This window comes from Carassius auratus, linkage group LG28B (genome assembly GCF_003368295.1).
Source record: "Carassius auratus strain Wakin linkage group LG28B, ASM336829v1, whole genome shotgun sequence".
In the NCBI taxonomy this organism is placed as follows: domain Eukaryota; kingdom Metazoa; phylum Chordata; class Actinopteri; order Cypriniformes; family Cyprinidae; genus Carassius; species Carassius auratus.
Genome location: NC_039293.1, coordinates 8,569,814 through 8,595,799, shown reverse-complemented (window position 1 = coordinate 8,595,799; position 25,986 = coordinate 8,569,814). Strand labels below are relative to the sequence as shown.

The 25,986-nt window shown below is 39.9% G+C and overlaps 2 protein-coding genes across 2 annotated transcripts; both read left to right on the top strand.

Moving 5' to 3' along the window:
- Nucleotides 1–205: 205 nt before the first annotated feature.
- Nucleotides 206–25,779, top strand: LOC113067584 (erythroblast NAD(P)(+)--arginine ADP-ribosyltransferase-like). Its single transcript, XM_026239948.1, has 5 exons — nt 206–272; nt 2,427–2,531; nt 18,366–18,402; nt 24,863–24,921; nt 24,997–25,779. The coding sequence occupies exons 2-5, from the start codon at nt 2,481–2,483 to the stop codon at nt 25,777–25,779; spliced, it is 930 nt and encodes a 309-aa protein (XP_026095733.1). The 5' UTR covers nt 206–272; nt 2,427–2,480.
- On the top strand, nt 2,470–19,334 carry LOC113067450 (NAD(P)(+)--arginine ADP-ribosyltransferase 2-like). Its single transcript, XM_026239872.1, has 3 exons — nt 2,470–2,531; nt 18,366–18,470; nt 18,546–19,334. Exons 2-3 carry the CDS (start codon nt 18,420–18,422, stop codon nt 19,305–19,307), a joined length of 813 nt encoding a protein of 270 aa, XP_026095657.1. The 5' UTR covers nt 2,470–2,531; nt 18,366–18,419; the 3' UTR covers nt 19,308–19,334.
- Nucleotides 25,780–25,986: the final 207 nt, after the last annotated feature.

Sequence of the window (25,986 nt, the reverse complement as noted above, 5' to 3'; positions counted from 1 at the left end):
ACATCACAGGTTTAACTTCAAATTTGACATTATTTTTCAACCTGTCAGACAATACCTTAAATTTAAAACTGCATATGTAAGAATTTGGTGAACACTTTTATTGTGCAGCACATTACTGTGATGGATTTAGTAATTGTGAAACTCTTGTCTTGTTTCTTGTCTTTCAGCATCTGCTCTTCACTGGATCTACAAGATCATCTGAGGGATCTGACTGAATCAAGATGCTGCTGATCATTGAAGCTCTTCTTCTCATTTCAGCTGCTCTAGGAAAGGTAAGATTGTGTTCTAGTATGAATATTACAGACATGAATACTGATGATTGATCATTATGATCCCTGTTACTGCAGGATCACAGAGCTGCTGGATATGGCAAATAATTCAGTTGATGATCAATACATAGGGCTGTAAAGAGCAGACAGGGTGAAGACACAATACAGTATATGAAGCAAGAAATGTCTAACCCCGAATCTGATTTCGCAGATGCTTGGAAACTTGCTGAAAAGAATCACAAGCCACCAGGAGAGAACTTGACAAAGAAACATTGAATTGCCATTTATGTGTATACTAACTCAGGTTTTAGGGTATATAAGGAGTTTAATGAAGCTGGTAAAGACAAGAAAAGATACAAAAATGAGACATAGAAATGGTATTCACTTCACTTTCTGTTAACAGATGCAATACAGATTCTGAAGAAAACACAAAAGAAATGCTATACAACTTATCGTGGTACAAATATTAAATTTATTCAGAATTTTCGGAACAGAAAAGTTTGTTTTGGCTGACTTACTTCTTCCTCTATCAAACATAACAAAACGAAGTTTTTTGGAACTGTATCTTGATTTGAAATCTACACTTGTGAAGGTGCTGAGGTGTCAGAATATTCCAAGCTTCCTCATGAGAAAGAGGTGCTGATTCCTCCATATGAGACGTTTAAAGTCACTGCTGTCAAGACAAAAGGTCAGAGAGGTGCTTGGTGTGACACTGTGTTCATTTTGAAAAGTTCTGCTAAGAAGTCACTTACACGCTTGTTGGCGACGGACGAGAGAGAGTCTTAGGAGGATGATGGTGGCAGCTGTGGCCTAATGGTTAGAGACTTGAAATAGTTACCAGAAGGTCACAGGTTTGAGTCTCGGTGCTGGCAGGAGTTGAAGGTGGGTGGCAGTGAATGAACAGCACTCTCTTTCACTCTCAATACTCATGACTGAAGTGTCCTTGAGCAAGGCACTGAACCCCAGTTGCTCCCCGGGCGCTGGATCTATAGCTGCCCACTGCTCTGGGAGTGTGTTCATGGTGTATTCACTTCTCACTGCTGTGTGTGTCTGCACTTGGATGGGTTAAATGCTGAGCACCAATTCTGAGTATGGGTTACCAATTTTTTACACTATTTTATTATTTACATTATTGATCATCTGAGTCCATTTGATTTTTTGTAAGTTTTATTTTTATTTATTTATATTTTTTCATCTTAATCATGTTTGACTGATAAGAGTTATCTTGGTTGGAGTTTTTGTGGTTTTCAGAAGAGTGAATGAAGCTTGTGGTTTTGTTGTGGGTAACTTTATAAACTCAGATCTGAGAAAAGTCTCTTTTTAATTGCTCATCTCATACGCTTTCCTCAATTTAATTAGGTATGCATTTGAATGTTTTTTTATATATATATTTTATAAGTGAGCCTATTACTCATAGTAGACATCGTAGTAATTTGGGAAAACTAATTTAAGGCCTTAGTGCTGCATTACCAGATGAGTTTGATGGTTCAGTATTAATTAAGTTCTGTATTGATCTCATAGTGTCTGAAAAATATTTTGTAAATGTGAAAATATAATAACTAAGTTAATTCTTAGTTTTTGCCTTGATAATAGAAAATATGAGCTAGGCATCATGTATGACAGTCAAAAATGGGATATGAGCTACAAAATAACCAGATCCTGCCATAAGCTATATAGAAGACATATCTTGTATGTATAGGGCTTATATGTGGATATGAAGAAGCAATACAGGAGACCTATATTTCCTGTATATGCACATATATGCATCTCAATTTTGCCTATATGTGGCATATATACGCATATATGCAGCATATATTTTTATCATATATGTGCATATATGCAGCATATATGTGCATATACACTGCATATAGTTCATATATGCGCATATATCCACATATAGGTTCTTTCCATGTGGGTTTTCTCATCTATAGGTTTGAAGAGTCGCTGTCATCCCTCTATGTGGTGGACTTCTCTGATCTTTTGATCTCTTCTCATTGTTGCCCTTGAAGTTCTACAAAAACTAAAAGAAAACACGATCTGAAAACAAAAGAGAACAATATTCTCAGGTAAATTTGGTGTTCACATGAAAGATTAATGTACATATTGCTTTCTATTATAGTGTCACTGGTTTAGTATTTGTTAAAAACTGTTTTTCAGCATCTGCTCTTCACTGGATCTACAAGATCATCTGAGGGATCTGACTGAATCAAGATGCTGCTGATCATTGAAGCTCTTCTTCTCATTTCAGCTGCTCTAGGAAAGGTAAGATTGTGTTCTGGTATGAATATTACAGACATTAATGCTGATGATTTATCATTATGATCCCTGTTTCTGCAGGATCACAGAGCTGCTGTTAAAGGGAAGATATTTTCACTGGATATGGCACTGGATTCAGTTGATGACCTTTATAATGGCTGTAAAGAGAAAATGGCAAAGCAGGTGGACAAAGAATATCTGAAGAAGGAACTCAGAAACTCAGTTGATTTTGAAAAGGTTTGGGAAATTGGTAAAAACAAAGTATCAAAAAACTATTTTTTAGACAAATTAAAAACAAAACATAAAATTGCTATCTATGCGTACACTTACATCCAGATTGACCCAAATTTAAATATATATGAGAAGTTCAATAAAGACATTCGTTATGGTAAACAAAACTACCCAGTCATGAAATACAAATGGTATTCACTTCACTTTCTGTTAACAGAAGCAGTACAGATTCTGAAGAAAACACAAAATAGATGCTTTGATACTTTTCGCGGTACAAAGGTTACATTTGAGAATGATGTTCTGAACAAAGAGGTTCGATTTGGCTCATTTACATCCTCCTCTCTTGAACGTAGTATAGCAAAACGTTTTGGAACTGTATCTTGTTTTGTAATCCACACTTGTGAAGGAGCTAATATTACAAAATATTCTATGCTTCGTCATGAGGAAGAGGTGTTGATTCCTCCATATGAGAAGTTCATTGTTACTGCTATCAGGACAGGAACAAATCAGAAACATCGCGGGTGTAAGACTGAGTTTGTGTTGGAAAGCACTGGAATAAGAAGTGACCTGAACTGTGCTCTATATAACCAACCAAAACCATAGCAAAATACTGAGGTGTGTGCAGAACAAAGGGCCTTCAATTTGCATTATATATTAATGTACATTAGTTCAGGAAAAATAAAAAAATAAAAATCTGACACTGTTTACTTTGAAAGATTTTGGAAAAGTAAGTTCTGCATCCAACAATGGAAAACAAGCCACTTTTTTGAATGTTGCACAATTTGATTAATTGTATTAAAAATAGAGTTCTTAAGGTCCATGTAACACTTCACAATTCAATTTTCAGACCATATGGAGCAAATGAAACATTTTAAATGAAACCAAAACATTCATTTTTTCCCAGTTACTTCTAAAATATTTTTTTTCTATTTTACTTTTGCTAAATTGTGACTTCAGAAATGATCATTTGAGTAAATAAAATGTACAAATGTTCTATTTTTCCATTTTTTTCCAGACCATATGGAGCAAATGAAACCAAACATTAAATGAAAATTGCAATTTTCTTAAATGTTTTCTATTTTACTTTTGTTAAATTGTGACTTCAGAAATTATATTTGAATAAATAAAATCTAAACAATTTTCTATTTTTCCATTTTTTGTGCTGTGGGCTGTACCATTATTGCAGGGGTGTGACGCAGACTGTTTCACAAACACTTAACATGGCTTAATGTATCCTACTGAAACAGTTACACTGGAGGAATATATGTATTAATAATAAACATATAGGCTACTATTTACAGACAATCAGAATAGGCCAGAATATGAAAGTAAATTGTGCTAAATTGGCCTTAAGTGTTTTGTGCCCCACTGAAAACCTAAAGAAAATACGTGGCTCAATGGATGAAAACAGTGGTATAAATTAAAAAGCCCAAACTCTGTATATTTATTAATACAATGTATTCATAAAGTATATGTTAGGTACAGGAAGGCAGATGAGAATATGAACTCTACACGCTAAAACCGATATCCTCCATAGGCTTAATGGAAGAAGACTGTGTAAAAGTATGGCCAGATTCGGTATACACCTTATTAATGTTGCCTACTGGGAAGAAGATGTGACCGGAATATGAACATGAAGTCTCAAGTTAAGCATTTTCCTCCCTATGAAAACCATTAGGCCTATTTGAAAATGCTTAATATGGCTTAATGCATTAAGACAGTAATAAAAAAATCCTACTATTTACACACAAGCAGAAGAGTCCAGAATATGAACACAACGCTTAAGTTTAACTTGAGGCGATCTAACATACACACACAGCCACCAGGGGACATCCTAAAACGCTTAACGTAGCTTAATGCATTAACAATGTGTTTTTAAAGTACCAAATTTAATACATTATTAATAAATCCTATAATGTACAGATAAGCAGGTGAGTCCAGAATTAAAACGCAACATGTTTAATTGCACATTAAGCGTTTTCCTCCCAAGGAAAACATTTAACGTGGCATAATACATTAAAAAAAACTGTTTTTAAATGATCAAACTCAATAAACATTATCAACATAGGCTAGATTTATTCATAAACACCAGGCACAAAAATCTGTAATCATATATCTCAGGGTAATGTTAAAACTGTTAAAGTTATTGAAAACATTATAGCATACAGTAATTTGCTATGCTTCGCTCAGCTGTCACTTTCCAAGGCCACGGCTGTTGCTGACTAGCTGCCAAAGACATGGGGGACTTTGAAAGTGGCAGCGGCATCACCGCCGAGTTACAAAATTAGTAGTAATGTTGCAGAAGAATGAGCTTTATTGCCAGGTATGTTTACACATATGAGGAGCAGAACAAAAAAACACATAATAAAATAATAAAATACAAATAAGTAGGTAAGGGATGAAAAAATAAAATTGACAATTGTATGGCAGGTATATTCCAAAAAGCAGTTATGTATGTACAGGTATATTATGTGCAAAATTTAAGTGTACAATAAGTATGTGTGTTAGATAAATAAGTGTATGTGTATATAAATATAAATAGTGTAGTGTGTTCCACAGTTATTATCAGCTGTTCATAAGATGGATTGCCTGAGAGAAGAAACTGGTCCTGTGTCTGGTCGTTCTGGTGCTCAGTGCTCTGTAGCGTCGACCAGATGGCAACAGTTCAAAGTGGGAGTGTGCTGGATGTGAGGGGTCCAGAGTGATTTTGACAGCCCTTTTTCTCACTCTGGATAAGTACAGTTCTTGAATAGAAGGGAGGGTTGTACTGATGATTCGCTCAGCAGTCCGGACTACCCTCTGTAGTCTTCTGAGGTCAGATTTAGAAGCTGAGCTGAACCAGACAGTTACTGAAGTGCAGAGGATGGATTCAATGATGGTGGAGTAGAACTGTTTCAGCAGCTCCTGCGGCAGGTTAAACTTCCTCAGCTGGCGAAGGAAGTACAACCTCTGCTGGGCCTTTTTTACGATGGAATCAATGTGAATGTTCCACTTCAGGTCCTGAGAGATAGTGGTGCCCAGGAACCTGAATGACTCCACTGCGGTCACAGTGCTGTTCATGATGGTGAGTGGGGGGAGAGCAGGGGGGTTTCTCCTGAAGTCCACGATCATCTCCACTGTTTTGAGGGTGTTAAGCTCCAGGTTGTTGAGAGTACACCAGACAGCCAGCTCTTTTACCTCCTGTCTGTAAACAGACTCGTCACCGTCCTGAATGAGGCCGATGAGTGTGGTGTCGTCTGCAAACTTCAGGAGCTTGACAGAGGGGTCCTTAGATGTGCAATCATTAGTGTACAGGGAGAAGAGCAGTGGGGAGAGAACGCAGCCCTGGGGAGCTCCGGTGCTGACTGTACGGGTGCTGGATGTGTATTTTCCCAGCCTCACTAGCTGCTGCCTGTCTGTCAGGAAGCTGTTGATCCACTGACAGACGGAGGTGGGCACGGAGAGCTGATTTAGTTTGGGCAGGAGGAGGTTTGGGATGATCGTGTTAAAGGCCGAGCTGAAGTCCACAAACAGGATCCTCACATAAGTCCCCGGTCTGTCTAGGTGTTGCAGAACATAATGCAGTCCGATGTTTACTGCATCGTCCACAGACCTGTTTGCTCTGTAGGCAAACTAAAGAGGATTCAGCAAGGCTCCAGTAATGTCTTCAGGTGGGCAGCACCAGTTTTTCAAATGACTTCATGACTACAGACGTTAAAGCCACAGGCCTGTAGTCATTTAGTCCTGTAATTTTGGATTTCTTTGTGATGGGGATCATGGTGGAGCGTTTGAAGCATGAAGGGACTTCACACAGCTCCAGCGATCTGTTGAAGATCTGTGTGAAGATGGGGGCCAGCTGCTCAGCACAGGATTTCAGACAGGCTGGTGTAACACAATCTGGGCCTGGTGCTTTTTTCCTTTTCTGTTTCCGGAAGACCTGGCGCACCGCATCCTCGCTGATCTGAATTGCAGGTGTGGGGGAGAGGGGGATGCAGGAGGTGAGAATGGGGAGAGGTTTATATAAGGTTAGCAAATTCTGCAACTTCAAAAAACTTCAAAAAAAGTAAATGCAGTGTAAACTTTGTCAAAGTCTTTGTTATCAACATTCCTCTTCTTACTGCTAACTGTGTACCTGAAGAGAAAGAAAGAAAGAAAGAAAGAAAGAAAAAAAACATTTGCACAATTTTTTTTGTTTGGTTACAGCACCATCCACTGGTCAAAGTGTACATGACTTCTGAAATTTAAAGGTATAGCTTGCCCAAAAATGAATATTATGTCATCATTTACTCACTGTCAAGTTGTATGAAACTTGTTAGAATTTCTATATTTCAAAGAATGCAGGCTTTCTTATAAGCACTGCTTGCCAGATGTGGAGTTTAATTGCTGAAATACCATCCCTATTATACCAAGGGAATTTACTGCTGTGTTTATGGCCGCTGTATACATCCCTCTGCAAGCCAACTCCTCAGCCGTGCTCGGCAGTCTCCACAACGTTTGCAGCTCACTATAGATGGCTCACATGGTGCTGTTTTTATCACCACTGGTGACTTTAATCAGTACAATTCACGGACTGTACTTCCCAAATATTACCAACAGGTGGACATTCCCAATCAAACATCATTGCCCTTTACAAGAAGAGCCCCCCAACCTGTCTGAACACATACAGTCCATCATGGAGTGTTTTGAGAGACTGCTGACCCACACTCAGAGCAGTATACTGGACACTTTGGACCCCCTGAAGTATGCATACCAGACATACAGGTCCACCTCAGATGCCATTGCTGCTGCCCTCCATATTTTCTCTCTCACCTGAAAGATAAGGACACCTACCTGTTACTAAATGTTACTATATTATTGTTTTGCACATGTCAAAATAGCACTTTACAATACTATTGTTTTGCACAAGTCAATATTGCATTCTCGCACAAACAGATGTACATAGTCTATATTTCTATACACATAATCAACATAATCAATAATCAATGGGGAGAGTCGGACTTGCAAGCCAAAGGTTGCGTGTTTGAGTCTCAGGCTGGCAGAAATTATAGGTAGGGGACACCTTCATTAGGATCCGCTTTATCGACTACAGTTCCGTCTTCAACACAGTCATCCCAAATAAACTTAACGACAAACGGTTTGCAGTTGGACTACACCGCACACTCTGCGACTGGCTCCTAGACTTCCTGACTGGCAGACCGCAGTCTGTCATGATTGGAAATAGGACCTCAGACACCATCACTACAAACACTGGCACCCCACAGGGGTGTGTTTTCAGTCCCATCTTCTACACACTGTTCATACATGACTGTGTTGCCTCTCACAAGGACAATATCATTGTGAAGTCTGCTGATGGCAGTGATAGGACGGATCACTGGCAGGGATGAAGCGGACTACAGGAGGGAGATGGCCAGTCTTCTGACATGGTGTGAGGACAACAACCTCACCCTCAACACGACAAGGCAAAGGAGAAGATAGTGGACATGAGGAAAGAGAGGAGAACTCACAACCCACTGTTTATCCGAGAGCTTGAGGTAGAGAGGGTGGAAGTTTTCAATGTCACTTAAGATCCTCAACAACTTCTACAGCTGCGTTGATGACTGATGAGGTCGTCTTGACCAGCTGCATCATCGTGTGGCATTGAAACACTACAGTGAGGGACTGCAAACGTCTGCAGAGAGTGGTGAAGACTGCTGAGAAGATCGTCAGGGCTCCACTGCCCTCTCTCCAGAAGTTGTCCAAATCACACAGAACCACACGAGATGTCAAAACGAGATTTTGTCGGGATGCGGGGAACCACTTATTTCAATAAGTACTAACTTAACGAGCGCGGAAAGAGTACATACTCTTCAGCCTGAATGTGTATGTATGTCTGAAGAATAAATCATCTGCTATGTTGATCATGTGACCTACAAAGTTAAAATAAGCGGAAAAAAAAGAAGATATGAGTGACAGTTTTAATTAATGTATTAGTAAGTATCTTGATAATGATTAAACTTGCCCATGTTGTAGTCTTGTTGAAGAAACGGCTGCCTTTTTGTGTGTGATTGTAGTAGGCTATAGCCAATACTGTTAATGTTAGTTTTTATATTTTTAACTCCACTAATGTGATCAAGTTTTATCCTTCAATCAGTTTGGTTTATGTAGAACAGAGATAAGTTGAACAAAAACGTGTGGATCTCCTGGGATAGCCCCTTAATGGAGGAATTCCATAACAAGAGGTTTGAATTAATTGAAATAGCACAGCAAAAAAAAATAATAATAATAAATTTAGTTTGAACAAAACAATTGTAATAGGCTATAAATATCTTATCACTTAAACACAGGCTCAGATAACGGCATTTTAGCTTACTTTGAATGAGAGAGAGAGAGAACTCAGAGGGATTCAGAACTCGTAACAATGCATTATCATTCATTTTTAACATAATTTCATCATACTATCATTTTACAAAACTTGTCAGAAATTATATGCATTTAAAAAAAACATCTTTATATTTGTATTTTACTTTATTTTCGCAACTCAAATGTTTCTCAAAGTTTCTTTGCAGTCATTGTCATTACTTTTACATCAACTTGTATTTATTCATTCACTTAATTCTGGCCATGGCTTCTGAATTTCAACATGGGTTTTAAATCTGTCAGAGGTTATCTGACCCAGGTATATTACTTCGGGTCTTGCTAGCATGCTGTCTTCAAAGTTACTTTGAAACCCCCGTTTATGTTACTTGTTTACAACTTTATCATCTCATAAACAAACAATAATTTTCTTTTCTCTTCTTTTTTCTTTTTTTTTATTATGCTGCGTGGCTACAATTTTGCAATCCAACAATAAAATTACTCTTATGGCCAAAGATTAGTAAATATAGGAATTACATTTTTTTTTTTTACTCAGAACATGTCTCTGGTACTTTTAAAGCTTAAGCCAGAATCATGGTGGGGGCCAGCATGAGATAAAACAACTGCTTCATTGCAGTCAAAGCAATTTTATCTTTTTTAACAAAACATAAGCTTCTAAGTTTTTCCAAAATGCCACTGCCAATTTGTGTGCCTACAGTTTTTTTTTTTTTCACTAACCCAGAATTCTGTTCAGTATGCCCTGTCAGGACTTTCAACAATTATATAGGAACTAGAACAGATCTTATGATATCATTCTTTGTCATTTAAACTTTCTATGCACAGAGAATCAGATTAAATCATTACTCAGTTACTTCTGGGATTATTTTTAACAAATCGGCACATACATTTATACATTTTTATTTCTCTCTGGTTCTTTAAAGTTTAAAGTCAATCAAGTTTTTGTTTTAACATTACAATCAGAATCAAAGCTCAGACTGACCATTCTTTCAATGAATTCAGAGAATATTTTTAAAGTCAGAGCTTCAGAGCCAAACTGTTTACAGCATTTGCTCTCTTCTGTTTCATTATTTCTATCAGGGCTGACCAGGTTACCTAATTTGTCAGTCATATTTCTATCATAAACCAAAAACATATTGAGGCGGCGATCTTACCAACAGCACTTGACTTCTGCGTGATGAAATTGCAAAGTATATTCCAGAATTTCCATATACTGGACCAATCCAATCAGGGTCATGAAAACTACATTTTAGCTCTTTTGGGGTTGTTCCTGAGGCATCCCAGATCAATCAATACTTTCCATTGCATATATCCCTATATTTTTATAGGTGCACATATGAATTATCACTATTTATTTTTAAACACTAATTTTGGATACTCTTTTCCCTAACCACTGACCTGGCCTATTTCTAAGCTCGGGGCGCCCCCGTCTGTAATGGTGGGTGATCGAGAGTTGGAAGAGCGAGATACGACTAGAACCCCCGTCTAGTGTCTTACATTCTTCTCGGGATTTCCCATACCCCTACTTTGGCTTACCCGGCCGTAAATGCACTGCCCTTTATGGCCTCTCGTGCTTTTCGGCTCTCTGTGCTTTGACCCAGCACTGCCCTTTACGGGTTCACATGCCTGTTAAGAATGCGTTTTTGTCCCCCCCTGGACTGTGCACACCTAGAAACAAATTTTTACGTCTCTCTCTAAGACCTATAGGTGTGCACCTGTTCCCTCTGTAACTGTACACATCTCTAAATATCTTATATCAAGACCTACCGATGTGTACTTGTACCCCTTATACTCACAAGGTTACTTATTTACAGGTATATTGTGACACCAATTTACCTACTCCACCCTGGAGCTGGTGTCTACCCCCTCACGTCTGAGTGAGTCTATCGTTCCTCCTTCTCTCGACCCCCTCCACTTACAGACAGTCCCTAACCAATAATATTAAATCTAAAATCTTTCCTACCTTGGTGTGATGATTGATCAGGGATGTCACCAAAGAACTATTGCCCGCCAATCCTCCACCATTAACTGTAGGGGAATTTACAGTTAAAACCCAAGGACCAGATATGTCGCAATGAAGACCAGGAGTCAGAGATGAGTTCAATTAAAAATAATAATTTTACTTGAAGAAAATAGTTTGCAATTTCATCAGCAGAAGTCAGCTTCAACACTCTCGAAGGAGTTCGCAGGCCGCCCCCCGTACAATACAAAATCAACCACAGTTATACCCTGACAGAGGACACTAATTGCGTCAATACATACGTCAACAAAATTCTGATTGGTTCCAAAACCTAGATAAAACTCTCCAAAGACGTATATCTGATATGCTGGACACTGGCAGTTGATCGTTTGTCCTGGGACTGTCTGAGCTTCACCCTGTACAGACAGATACTAACACACATACACAGAGAACTTATCTAAAATTCAAGGCTTTCTAGCACTGGCGAGTGTCTTATCATTACGGTTGGATACACACATAATATGTGGACATTAATCTTGAGGAAAAGAAATACAGCGCACATAAGGTTACACATTTCACTCTTGCCATAAATTGATTAATAGTCAAACAAGAAATCATGTAATAATATAATATCAGTATGAAGGATATGGCAACTCAGCATCCACTCCTTCACAGGTAACTCCAGACTGTCTTTGATCATCCTGGAGGTGATCATTGGCTGAGCCTTTGCCATTCTGGTTATTCTTCTATCCATTTTGATGGTTGTCTTCCATTTTCTTCCACGTCTCTCTGGTTTTGCTCTCCATTTTAAGGCATTGGAGATCATTTTTTGCACCTCTTTATAGGTTTTCCCCTCTCTAATCAACTTTTTAATCAAAGTACGCTGTTCTTCTGAACAATGTCTTGAACGACCCATTTTCCTCAGCTTTCAAATGCATGTTCAACAAGTGTTGGCTTCATCCTTAAATAGGGGCCACCTGATTCACACCTGTTTCTTCACAAAATTGATGACCTCAGTGATTGAATGCCACACTGCTATTTTTTTGAACACACCCCTTTCAACTAATTCAACTAATTGCCCAATTGCACAGCCTTAAGAGCGTGCATATCATGAATGCTGGGTCTTGCTTGTTTTCTGACAATCTACTGAACATACTGGTAACTTGTTTGCCACGTAGCAATAAAAAATATACTAAAAACCTTGATTATTCTGGTTAGTCACATTGTACTGCTATTATTTTGAACAAGACTGTATATACGTATGGTTTATGCAAATCCACTTTTGAGACGCTTACTTAATGGAGCTCCTCTGTTAGTTATGCATTATAAAATGTGTTTTTACAGCACAATCACAAATATGCTGTATTATGTAGTAGGTCACAGACAGGGTTTACATTAAGCCAAGATTATAGGCCTAGTCTTGTCAGTGAATCTGGAGGATAGTGTCTTTACACCTTTTGCTTATAAGTTGCTGACTTTACCCCTTAGTTTTAATACATTATTAACTCCAAAAACTATACCACTAAATGAAAACTTTTATCCAGCTTATTGGTGCTTTACCGCCCTCTTCTGTTCCGGTGTGTGGATCAGAACTGTTCCGGAGTAGTAGGTTTTCCTACTAAAACGTACACATCACTCACATTGTCCGCTAACATTAATATCCACACACACACCACGCATCAAATCCTGCATAAAACCCCTGCTTTCCTAAAAAAACTTAATCAGTATTCTACTCTGTGACCTGTTTAAAGCGGCCATATTGCCAACAATTTATCGTTTTGTCATCTTGCGTGGTTCTGTGTGATTTGGTCAACTTCAAGTTACGCCTCCTACTTCAAGTTACGCCTCTTTCAAGTTACGCCCCCTGTCTTACAGCCCGCAGCCCTACACGCTTGCACTAGCCCACGACACACACCTGTTTCACACATACTCCGTCTGCAGTATGTATGCGTTGTGTATTTTTTTAACGCACCCATGTTAACGGATTCCAGCGTTCACGCGGTTGCGGTCCGTCAGTGCGTTCCAGGAGCGGTGCGTCTGCAGCAGTGCAGCGATCATTTACGTACCGAGTCTATTTTTGCTGTGCTGCATGCACTAATTTAAAGTGACAGCACATTGTTCACGGTAAAAATGAACATGGATTGACTCGGAAATTCAGTCATTTCACAATAAATGTAAACTAATTAAAGCCTACTGTGTTTCACAGGCAACACGTGGGTTTTTGGTTAGGTTTAAAACAAGAAAAAGAGCACCTTTAGATAAACAAGGCAACATAATATGCACTTTTATTGAGGCAGAAAAACAAAGTTCATTAAGACCCGTGGGATTGCTTGTACATTTGAAATATAAAATAATGAACAAATGTTGTGTTTGTGGACTAAACAGCCATGGATCAGTAGTGGACTGCAAAGGCGTCCTGTGTGAAAGAACAATGAGTCCGTGCTGCTTCAGCACAACATACGTAACCACACGGAGTGCATATGCACTGCAGATGGAGTATGTGTGAAACAGGCGACAAACTGTTCCCACTCCTACCCTCAGCAGTGTAAAATGCAGTCCACTCAGCCATTAGACTTTTAAATGGGTAGCCAGTGGACACAGACTAATCTCACTTATCTCATAGAATAGATGTACTGAACTGCTACAGCACAATTTACACATTTGTAAATGTTACTGCTGCTATTTCCTATCAGGTAGCTTCATATCGATTTGCAGAAAAGGAAAAGGAACGCATGGGGGACAAACACCAGAAATGAAAACATAAAACAGGGAGACCAGGAGGGAGGAGGACTGGAGGAGGTACAGGGGGAGGGACGGAGGGCCAGACAAACTGAGGGGAACAGACAGAAACATAACAGAAACCAAAACAACACACAGAAATCCCTGAAGGACCTGTTGAGGCGCCCACCAGGGCGGAGCGGAAGACCACCACAGCCTTGTGGTCAAAGTCAAAGGCCTCCAGGGTGGAGCGGAAGACCACCACAGCCTTGTGGTCAAAGTCAAAGGCCTCCAGGGTGGAGCGGAAGACCACCACAGCCTTGTGGTCAAAGTCAAAGGCCTCCAGGGCGGAGCGGAAGACCACCACAGCCTTGTGGTCAAAGTCAAAACCCTCCAGGGCGGAGCGGAAGACCACCACAGCCTTGTGGTCAAAGTCAGAGCCCTCCAGGGCCCTGGCTCTGGAGGGTCCTCGGTGACTGGCCCTGGCTCTGGAACACCCTCAGGCACCACCTTGGCATCAGGCACCGCCTCAGCCTCCAGAACTGGATCGGGCGCCGCCTCGGCCTCTGGAACAGCCTCGGGTACCGCCTCGACCTCCGGAACAGCCTCGGGCTCCGCCTCGGCAACTGCCTTGGGAACGGCCTCGGGCACCGCCTCGGCCTATGGAACAGCAATGGGCGCTGCCTCGACCTCGGGCACCACCTCGGCCTATGGAACAGCAATGGGCGCTGCCTCGACCTCGGGCACCACCTCGGCCTCTGGAACAGCGTCGGGCACCGACTCGGCATCGGGCGCTGCCTCGGCATCAGGCACCGCCTCGGCCTCTGGAACGGCCTCGGGCACCACCTCGGTAACGGCCTCAGGATCGGCCTCGAGCACCGCCTCAGCCTCTGGAACAGCAACGGGCACTGCCACGGTAACTGCATTGGGAACAGCCTCGGCCTCCGGAACAGGATCGGGCACCGCCTCGGCCTTTGGAACAGCAACGGGCACCGCCTCTGCCTCTGGGACAGCATCGTGCACCGCCTCTGCCTCTTGGACAGCATCGTGCACCGCCTCTGCCTCCGGGACAGCATCGTACACATTATCTGGAGACTCAGGCTTTGAGTCGGCCATCTTGTGCTGTGGCGCTGGGCTGGCGGCCATCTTGTGCTGTGGCGCTGGGCTGGCGGCCATCTTGTGCTGTGGCGCTGGGCTGGCGGCCATCTTGTGCTGTGGCCCTGGGCTGGCGGCCCTCTTGTGCTGTGGCGCTGGACCGGTGGCCAATTTGGGCATTGACGCTGGGTTGGCGGCCATCTTGTGCTGTGGTGCTGGGTTGGCGGCCATCTCGTGCTGTGGCGCTGGGCTGGCAGCCATTTTGTGTTGTGGCTCTGGGTTAGCGGCCATCTTGTATTGTGGCGCTGGGCTGACGGCCATCCTGGGCAGTGGTGCTGGGCTGAAGACCACCCTGCCGGAAGAGACAGGAGTGGCTGGGGCATCCCACCGACACCGAAACTGCAGGTAGCGCACGAATTCCCAGAACTCCAGCGTCTCCAACTGCGCCATCTCTTCCTCAGGCACTGGATCATCCAGCCCGCCATTGAAGTGGTCCTTAAGGGCCGCATCATTGTATCCCATGCCTTCAGCCAGGGACCAGAACACTTGAGCCAGGGCACCCACTTCGTTGCCCTCTTGACGGAGGGCGGTCAACCGAAGATACTTGACCCGCCTCTCCGCCATCTTGGCTGGGGAACGGAAAAGTGACATACCGCTGGTTCCTACGTTGACGGAGTCCTTCTGTCACGTTGTGTTAGGAAACACGAAGAGAAGGAACCAATTGCAGTAAGCCGTTTATTAAAGGGGTAATCCAATAGAGTAAACAGTCCAGGCAGGGTCAAAACCAGAGAATCCAAAACATAAACACAAACAAGACACGAACGCAAGGTGAGGCAAGATAAGGATGACGGGCATGAAACTGTAACATATAAACAAGGACTCCGTAACACAGACTAAGACAGACTGGGTATTTATACACAGAAGGATAATGGGGAAACAGGAGACAGCTGGGGAAACAATCAATTACACAACAAGGAGGAAGGTGACCATACAAGGTAACAGGAAGTGATCTGGTGACAGACACCATGAGAAGGAGGACATCTAGTGGAACCCCGGGGAACAACAACCCAGACACTGTGACACTAACGAGGCATTTAAAGTTGCTTTTACACATCTAGCCAGAAACTCACAGTTTGTTCAGTGTGAAACCACACATGCATTATGACAGTTTAGTTGCGCTAAAAGCATCCAGCTCACTCTTCAGCAGAACACACTTACACTTACACACACACACACACACACACACACACACACACACACACACACACACACACACACACACACACACAATTAGCATTATTAAAATAAAAAGCAATTTCAACAACCTAACGGTTTTAATAGGTTTAGTGTAAGAAGTGTAGAAAGTAAGAAGTGCTGAGATATGAAGCATGGACAAGAGCCTAAAAGAGAAACCAAATGCTTGTTTCAAATCCAGACGCAAATAATCTCAGAAAACCTAAATATATCTGACTGGATTATGGCATAAAAACTAAAATTTATTATTTTTCACATATTTGACATATTTTCACATATTTACACACTCCCCAGTGTTGTATGCACGGCTCACATAGTTCCTGTATCAAATGAAGGCCCGCCTTCTGAAATATGAAATGTGCTGTGATTGGTTAGCTGGACCAGTGTTGTGATTGGCAGCATTCAGTGCCTGGTCGGGAAATATGGGGTGTAGTCCAAATTAGTTGTTCACCGTAGTTTTTGAAAAGTGATTTTTTTGTTAAATAAAATATCTCCTTTTGAACTGGACTTGAGATTTTCATCTTTGCAGATCTTAAACAGCAACATTACAGACTAACTAAAGTTCAAAAAGTGAAAAAGCACAGGATCCCTTTAATGTGGTGCACTGTCGTCTTTTATATCAAAAAATCTGCCAAATCCTTTAATGTCAGTGATGCAATTTTTAGGCCAGGAAATCTCACACTCATTCAGGCCACACAGACAAAAAGGGGCCAAAATTGCACCTTTTGGGGTAAAACAGCTTGTCACTGAAAAGTACACTTAAAAGGAAATCTTTGTAACTTTTATTAATATGTTAATATAGCTAAGAGTAGTAATTCATACCCTTAAGGTGCCTACCTATAGGGGTTAAAATAGGAACAAAGATTGTCATTTTAAGTGTACTGTTCCAAAATTATCCTTCAAATATTTTTTTTCCCCAAAGATGTTTTTTGTTATTTTAGGTAGTTCTTATTACACTTATGCATCCTCAGTTGCTTTTCTATGATTATATATAGAAGACCATCATTCATCTTTTTTTTCTTTTTTTTCTAGAGAGTCGGACTCGCAATCAAAGGGTTGTGAGTTCGAGTCTCGGGCCGGCAGGAATTGTAGGTGGGGAGTGCATGTACAGTGCTCTTTCCACCTTCAATACCACGTTTGAGGAGCCCTTGAGCAAGGCACTGAACCCCCAACTGCTCCCCGGGTGCCACAGCATAAATGGCTGCCCACTGCTCCTTGTGTGTGTGTGTGTGTAAAAGCAGAGCACAAATTCTGAGTATGGGTCACCATACTTGGCCATATGTCACGTCGCTTTCACTTAAAAATGGTGTTTGATTAGGATTGGAGCTGAACTCTTCTGAACAGCGGGTCAGAGTTTAAGACAGTGTTGGCAATTATAATCGATGGAAAGTACCTAAAGCCTGCTCAAGAAGTCATTATATGTCACTATGATGTCATGCACCAGCTATTGGTTCTTAACATCTGATTTCTCCTAATCCAGCTCTCATAGATTTTAATATAATATATAGGCGACTATCCAATAAATATTTTCTGTCAGACAACGGAATGAACATGATACGTATATGTTAAGACTGACCTAATGTTAACCAGCAGTCTAAAAAGTAGTTTGATTTGTCACTGATAACTTTTAACTGGTTGATAACCTTTGTTTTAATTTTTTTTTTTTTTTTGAGAAACGGACAGAAGAGATGAGACAGGAATTGTCAGGGGAGCATCATTTTATTTTAAATTATTTTTTTTAATCCAGAATAGATATTCCATCTTTCATTGAGTCCGAAATGCTCAAAGTGAAACTTATGTGTTTAGTTTTTTTTTTTAACCTTTGGTTGTCCAGAGTGAAACCACATAGACATTCACAAGTGTTGCAATATAGATAAGCGCAACAGTTTAACAGAGCTGCATGCAACAAGATCACACATACTAGCTGTTATATTTCAGAAAACACACACACATTATTAGCTATAAAAGCTGCTTCAACCTTCTCATCTGTTGATTTGAAGAGTCGTTGTCATCTGTCTGAGAACAAATTACTTTTCTGCACTTCACTTCACATTGTTTCTCCTGAGCTCCTGAAAAATAATAGAAAGAAAACTCTGAAAAAGACAACATTGTTTTCTGGTAAGTTTGGAGATAAATTAAGGTTATATTGCAAACCTATGCACATTTCTACTGATGTGATGAATATGTAAAAAATCCTATTGGATTCATATATTTAGCATTTGTGAGACACTGTTGTGTTTCTTGTCTATCAGCATCTGCTCTTCACTAGATCTACAAGATCATCTGAGGGATCTGTCTGAATCAAGATGCTGCTGATCATTGAAGCTCTTCTTCTCATTTCAGCTGCTCTAGGAAAGGTAAGATTGTATTCTAGTATGAATATTACAGACATGAATACTGATGATTGATTATTATGATCCCTGTTGCTGCAGGATCACAGAGCTGCTGTTAAAGGGAAGATATTTCCACTGGATATGGAAAATAATTCAGTTGATGATCAATATGACGGATGCATTGGGAAAATGAAACAACTGGTCGAAAATAAATATCTGAAGAAGGAACTTAATAACTCTAGAAATAATTTTAAAATAGCTTGGCAAGAGGGTGAAAAATACAGTAAGAAGCCTGAAAATAACTTGACACAAAACCATTCAATTGCCATTTATGTGTATACTGGTGATAAAGTTTTTCGTGATTTCAACAATGAAACTCGTAACGGTAAACAAAACTACACAACGGAGCAATACAGTTGGTATTCACTTCACTTTCTGTTAACAGAAGCGGTACAGATTCTGAACCAAACACAAAATACATGCTATGATACTTATCGTCGTACCAAAGTTGAATTTGATAAGGATGTTCTGAACAAAGAGGTTCGTTTTGGCTCATTTACTTCTTCCTCTATTGATCGTGATAAAGGAGCAAAGATTTTTGGAACTGTCTCTTGTTTTGAGATCAACACTTGTGAAGGTGCTGAGGTGACAAACTATTCAAAGCTTTCTCGTGAGAGAGAGGTGCTGATTCCTCCGTATGAGACATTTAATGTCACTTCTATTAGGAAAAAAGGAGATGAGAAAGATCTCTGGTGTGACACTGTGTACACTTTGAAAAACACTGGAAAAACAAGTAACCTGAACTGTGCTCTATTCAGGAGACCAAACAAGACCAAAGATAAGTACCATGTTTTGCACTAGGCCTAACAATGTGCTTTGAATTTACATCAGTTCCACAAAAAGCAATTTATTAAACATCAACATGTAAACATGTTTAATTTCTTCAATGTAGTGCTGTGATTCTTTGTCAGAATATATCTATAATATATTTTCAGCATAATGAAATAAAGTTATTTTTAAGTGATTCAAGAGGCCTCAGATTAGTTTTTCATATTTCTTTTTTTTACACATCTTTTTCAATCACATTTAGTGAACAATTTAATCAGGATGTGCAATGTAGTCAATACTCTTAAGGCAGTGCAGCATAAATTGGCCAATATCAAATATTAAAAATAATTTACAATATTTAAAGTTAAAAGTATTTTTAATCTACTGTATTCTTTGACTTTTGTTAAATGAATAGTTTGTTAAAGAGGTGGTGATATTGTTGAATGGCTGTGTACTGTAGCATCTGGACCCATCAGAGACACATTTTCTTTTGTTATATTTAACAAATACTTGATAACATCCCTCATTTTGTCACGATCATCAGCTGGAGTGCCCATGAACTCCTATAGAGGGCACTCCATTCAGGACTCTGGCATCTTGTATTTCCATTCCCAACTCCATTTCCCATAATCCTTTGCTTAGGGCTGATAACCACCAGGTGTTCCCCATTACCACTCCCCTATATAAACTGTGTTTGGACTCTCAATCACTGCAAAGTCTTGTTTAGTTCTCTCTGGCATTTCTGAGCGGTTTCCTAGTGTTTGTTCATTCCTTCTGTGTTTTACTTTGGATTGTGTATAGTGACTTTGATTCTGTGCTGCCTGCCCCGATCTCTGTCTGGTATTGTTACTGATTCTGGATATCCCTTGACACATTTGATGCTGTTCCTGATTTCTGCCTGTCTGAGCATTCTCTAATAAACTACTGCATATGGATCCGCACATCTCTGACTCCTTGTTACACATTTAACAAACCTGGTTCCATAGCAACCAGTGCTGGTATCACTTTTTTTATTGCCCAAAGGAATGTGGGCAGAGCACAACTCACAATTCATTTAGGAAAGACACACAATGCCCATAAAAAGGTACTCTTCCCTAATTAGTTCTTGGATCTCTGGTGTTCCCACAAGTGTGCAAGTATGTTGCAGACATTCCACAGACATCCAACCCTGCCAGCTCATCGGGACACCCTGGAAACCCAGCAGAGCGTTGTGATGGACATCCTTAAGCCCCAAGCAGCCAACGACCTGCAATGGCAGAGAAAGTAACAGCGAGACTGCAACACAAGTGGAGACCTGACACCCAGCCTGAACCACCAAGATCTGACCAGCATCATTCTCTCTTTGGCCCACACCCTCTAGGGCCTCAGATTCGAGGTAAATAAACTGAACCTGCAAGTCACATAGTTCTACAGGGAACTGACACCTGCTTAACATGAGAATGCCTCGAACAGATGCAAGGAACCTTACAGAATGGAAAAACAAAAAGTAAATCACCTTCTGTTTCCAGGAGGCTCTAACAACTGCTGGATACAGAGAGCAGCTTGAAAAGGCCGCTGGACAGGGCTTTGGAAAAATAACTGTTTCACACAAAATCACTGTTACAAACAGCATATGTGGAACTTTATGAGAGGGACACTAGAGTTGAGGCCTTAGAAGGCCATCTGCATGCAGCCAGAGCTGAAGTCCAAACCCTAACTCAGCAATTCTGCAACGATAAAGAGGAGCTTGACACAGTCCAAAAAGAACTGAAACAGTTCTTCAGGCTGTACATGGACTCAAGTAAAAGTCACCCTGTTGCACGTCACACTGCCAGCAGTGTAAACCCCCTCACCTCTGTACTACACAGACACACGGGGGTGAGAAAAAGCCTTCTGCTTGACACTTCACGTGGAAAAGGAAAAGGATAAATTCAGACAAATGCGGCGTTCCTACCGGGAACAATAGTACCAGGAACTTTTGTCCCCAGGAACTATTTCCCTCCTTTCTGTGTTTCCATCGCGGCCTAAGTATTGGGAAGATTAGGCAAATAGTCTGGTGACGTAGGTCTGTGCACATTTCTCAATACAAAGTATGCTGATTTTGGCCTTGCATCCTCAGTAGTTACAACTTTGCGCATTTCTCTCGGGAGTGTGATGTCCGCGACAACGCAATTCTGCAAATAGCAACGTACTTGATAACATCAGTCAGCTTGCCTTGGCTACTGCAATTTTCCTCATTGTATATTTACAATAAAATGAAAAAGAATATAAAATACCACTGACTCCTTTCGTTTTCATTTAAACAAAATAATAGCAGCAGAAATGTACTTAGTTCAGGCATATGTGTATATATACAGTCATTACAATGAAATTAAATATTATATCAATTGCTTCTTTTTATTTTCATTTGAACATGTAGATAAATTTAATATAGACCAAAGATTACCTGTTAGATTTACCTAAAATGAATTATATTTTATGTTTAACCACTAAAGAGACATCAGAACCAGCGACACATCAAAAGGACTAGCCGAGGTGAGGCTGCTCTAATACACATTTTTAAATAGCCAGTCTTTATAAATAAACCACAGATTTGAGCTTTAAACAACTACATTCTCACCTGAAATACTTTTAAAATTAAATTTCATGACACAATAACAGTAATATTTTGAAAATTATCAGAATAAATGGTGGTTGAAATCACAATGCTGCTCGATCAATCAGCATGTTTAATACCCAAGTCCCACCCCCAAAAGTTCCAGAACTTTGAAAAAGTACTACCTTGCCAGCAGGGACTTTCTGAGGGTCATTTTTTTTTTTTTTTTAGAATTGTATCTAGACCCTGATTCCTGTGGTGGAAACACACTAAGTACAAGTCAAAAGTCCCTAGTTCCTGGGTAAAGTTCCAGCGGTGGAAGTGTACATAATGGGGAAGTCGTAGCTTAGTGGTTAGAGAGTTTGACTCCTAACCCTAAGGTTGTGGGTTTGAGTCTTGGGCTGACATTACTATGACTTAGGTGCCCAGCATAAATGGCTGGCCTGTGTGTGTGTCTAGTGTTTAGAGGATCAATATATATAAAACAGCCTTAAAATTTGTAGTTGTGTAAAAAAAATTTAAAAAAATAGTGTCACCTAAAAACATGTTGATATGTGTGTTTATGTTTTTATGTTTTGTCTTTGAACTTGTATGATATCATGTGTTGATTAATTCATAAATTTACCATTACACATTTTGAGGATATCATTTATGATATCACTTTCATGTTAGACAAACAGGAACTCAAGGGGTTTGTCCAAAGTGAAACCACACAAACATCAGATCTTCACAAGTGATTATGATCTAAACCATGTAGATGAGCTAAACACATCACAGTCACACTATTATTTCTTAAACCACATACACAGGAGGACAACTAATCATTAAATCACCATTTATGTGTATATGTATATGGCAAATTCAATAAAGAAGTAAACAAAATTACGCTAACAAGAAATTCAAATGGTACTCACTTAACTTTCTGTTAACAGATGCTATAAAGAATTTATATAAAAACCAAATAGCATGCTATAATAAAATGTACTGAGGTCGAAATGTAACATTTTTTTTTTTTACAGAGCATCCACTGATGCACCCATCCCTGAGGACTGGAGTTCGGCAATGAAAAATCTAATTTTGGGGTCTCTCAAATTCTTTATTTTCATCCAATTCTTAAAATTTCACTTTGTTTTTAAATTGTAAGTTTGTGTGGTTTTGAGATCATGCTGGGAATTATACCTAAACCTAGAAGAATATATCTATTCTTTCATTTCCACCTGTATGTGCTTTTTTATTCATTATTAAAATATTTTTTTCCCATTCTAGAAAATTCACAGGTATTTATGCATTATTTAAAAAAAGAATGTATCTAAAATACGCTTTACTGGATAAATCCCTAGTACTTTACAGAGCTTGTCCTTAACTTTTATATAAATGTACATTTTGTTTAGCCATTAAAGTTTTCTAGTATGGTAGTCATCATTTATCTCTTACACAAAATACCTTTCTGCTACTTTGGATGACACTTAACCTTTCTCACCTTTACTCTGCTGAAGCATCAGACCCGTTCTCACAAAACCCCCTTTGTAAGTGATTGTCACATTTCACTGAGAGGTTTAGTTATCACACTACCAAAACCACCTGGAGGTGTTGTGTCTTTTCTTTGTAGCATGTAACAATGAAGACTAAGGACTTAAATAAGCAAAACTATGTTTACTTAAAGTCAGGGCTGTCAAAACCTGTTCCTGGAGGGCCACTGTTCTGCAGAGGTCAGCTCCAACCCAAATGAAACACAGCTGAAGCTGATCGAGGTCTTCTAGGCATACTAGAGACAGGTGTGCTGTGGCAAGTTGAAGCTAAACGCTGCAGGACTGAGGCTCTCCAGGACCAAGTTTGGACATACCTGAGTCCCTGACTCTTGGAGCAGTGTTTTACATGGATTCCATCATTTCTACAGCATTTGATCACTTCTCTTCCTCACGACACACTGTGCTACATCCACACAAAGCTGGAGCTTACCCCAATCAAATCTTTATTTCCCTTGTTCTAAAAAAAAAATCCTGTCCAAACGATGTTGTATCAAGAAATATCTGCATCTACACAAAACCAGTGAAACCGACGATGTAGTATACATGCCAGATCACTATGTGGTGCTGTAATTTTGCTGCAGAGATACACAAAAATGGAGAAGAAGACATGGAGCATGCATAAACCTTGCGCGCTGTATACAAACCATTGTTGTTGTTGCTCTTAAGTGATGTAGAGGTGTCTGACCAGGGTCGACACATGGGGTGATGACATTATAGTTTCCGAAAATATACGGATGGCCCCGTCCACATAAATACGCAAAGATGGCGTTTTCAGATCTAACCACTCCGGTTTAAAAAAATAGTGGTTTCACCTCCTGAAAACGCCAGATATCACATTTTTTATCAGATAAAAAATGTGAAACGGGTCTCCATGTGGATGGGGCCTAGTATCAAGAATGAACTGACTGATGTATTTGTGTCTGAAGATCAATATTTCCTTGATGAGAATCTGCCCATCACAAAAACAAACCTGTTTTCTGGTAGTGATATGACAGGAACTGTCCTGTGTGAAACCACATACAAACCAGATGTTAACAGGTGTTGCATTATGAAGAGCAAAACAATTGAGCACTAATGCACCATGACCACACTTCAGCTGTTGTTTCCCACAATACACACAGACAGACATTTGTAATGGTATAAATAACCTTCCTCATCACTTGGCTTTTTGTCTGACTGTGAGCGACTGATCTGATCTTCTCCTCTCATCATTGCTCCTGAACTTCTGGAAAGTAAAGATAAAGAGACACACACTATTCACAGGTAAATGTGGGGTCAGTATAGATCAAGGTCAATATATCAATGAACATCACAGGTTTAACTTCAAATTTGACTTAAAAAAAAAAAAAATCAACCTGACAGACAATACCTTAAGAATTTGGTGAACACTTGCTGTGATGGATTTAGTAATTGTGAAACTCTGTTTCTTGTCTTTCAGCATCTACTCTTCACTATAGATCTAAGATCATCTGAGGGATCTGACTGAATCAAGATGCTGCTGATCATTGAAGCTCTTCTTCTCATTTCAGCTGCTCTAGGAAAGGTAAGATTGTATTCTAGTATGAATATTACAGACATGAATACTGATGATTGATCATTATGATCCCTGTTGCTGCAGGATCACAGAGCTGCTGCTGTTAAAGTGAAGATATTTCCACTGGATATGGCACTGAATTCAGTTGATGATCAATATGAGGGCTGTAGAGAGAAAATGGCAGAACTGGTGGAGACAAAATATATGAAGCGAGAAATGTCTAACCCCGAATCTGATTTTGCACACGCTTGGAAACTTGCTGTAAAGAATCACAAGCCACCAGGAGAGAACTTGAAAAAGAAACATTCAATTGCTATTTATGTGTACACGACTTCAGGTTTTGAGGTATATAAAAAGTTTAATGAAGCTGATCGTAAAGACAAGAGAGAATACCAAAACCAAACATACGATTGGTATTCACTTCACTTTCTGTTAACAGAAGCGGTACAGATTCTGAACCAAACACAAAATAAATGCTATGATACTTATCGTCGTACTAAAGTTGAATTTGATAAGGATGTCCTGAACAAAGAGGTTCGTTTTGGCTCATTTACTTCTTCCTCTATTGATCGTGATAAAGGAGCAAAGATTTTTGGAACTGTCTCTTGTTTTGAGATCCACACTTGTGAAGGTGCTGAGGTGTCAGAATATTCCAAGCTTCCTCGTGAGAAAGAGGTGCTGATTCCTCCGTATGAGACGTTTAATGTCACTGCTGTCAGAACAAGAAGACGTCAGAAAGATCTCTGGTGTGACACTGTGTACACTTTGAAAAGCTCTGGTAAGAGAAGTGACCTCAACTGTGCTCTATTCAAGAAACCAGCCAAGACCTTAACAAAATACTATGCTGAGTATAGAATAATGCTTTAAACTTCCACATGAATCAGTATAAAAATGTTTTCCTCTCTGTTTAGTTCAGGAAACACAATTTGTGCATAATAAAGCTCATTTTAAGTGACCCTATTTAGTTGACTCAAAGTGTTTTTTTTTTTTTAAATGATACTTAAATCCTTTTGCATCACATTACTCAACAATAAAAAAAGAACCCATTCATTGCTATAAAAGTGAATTTAATGA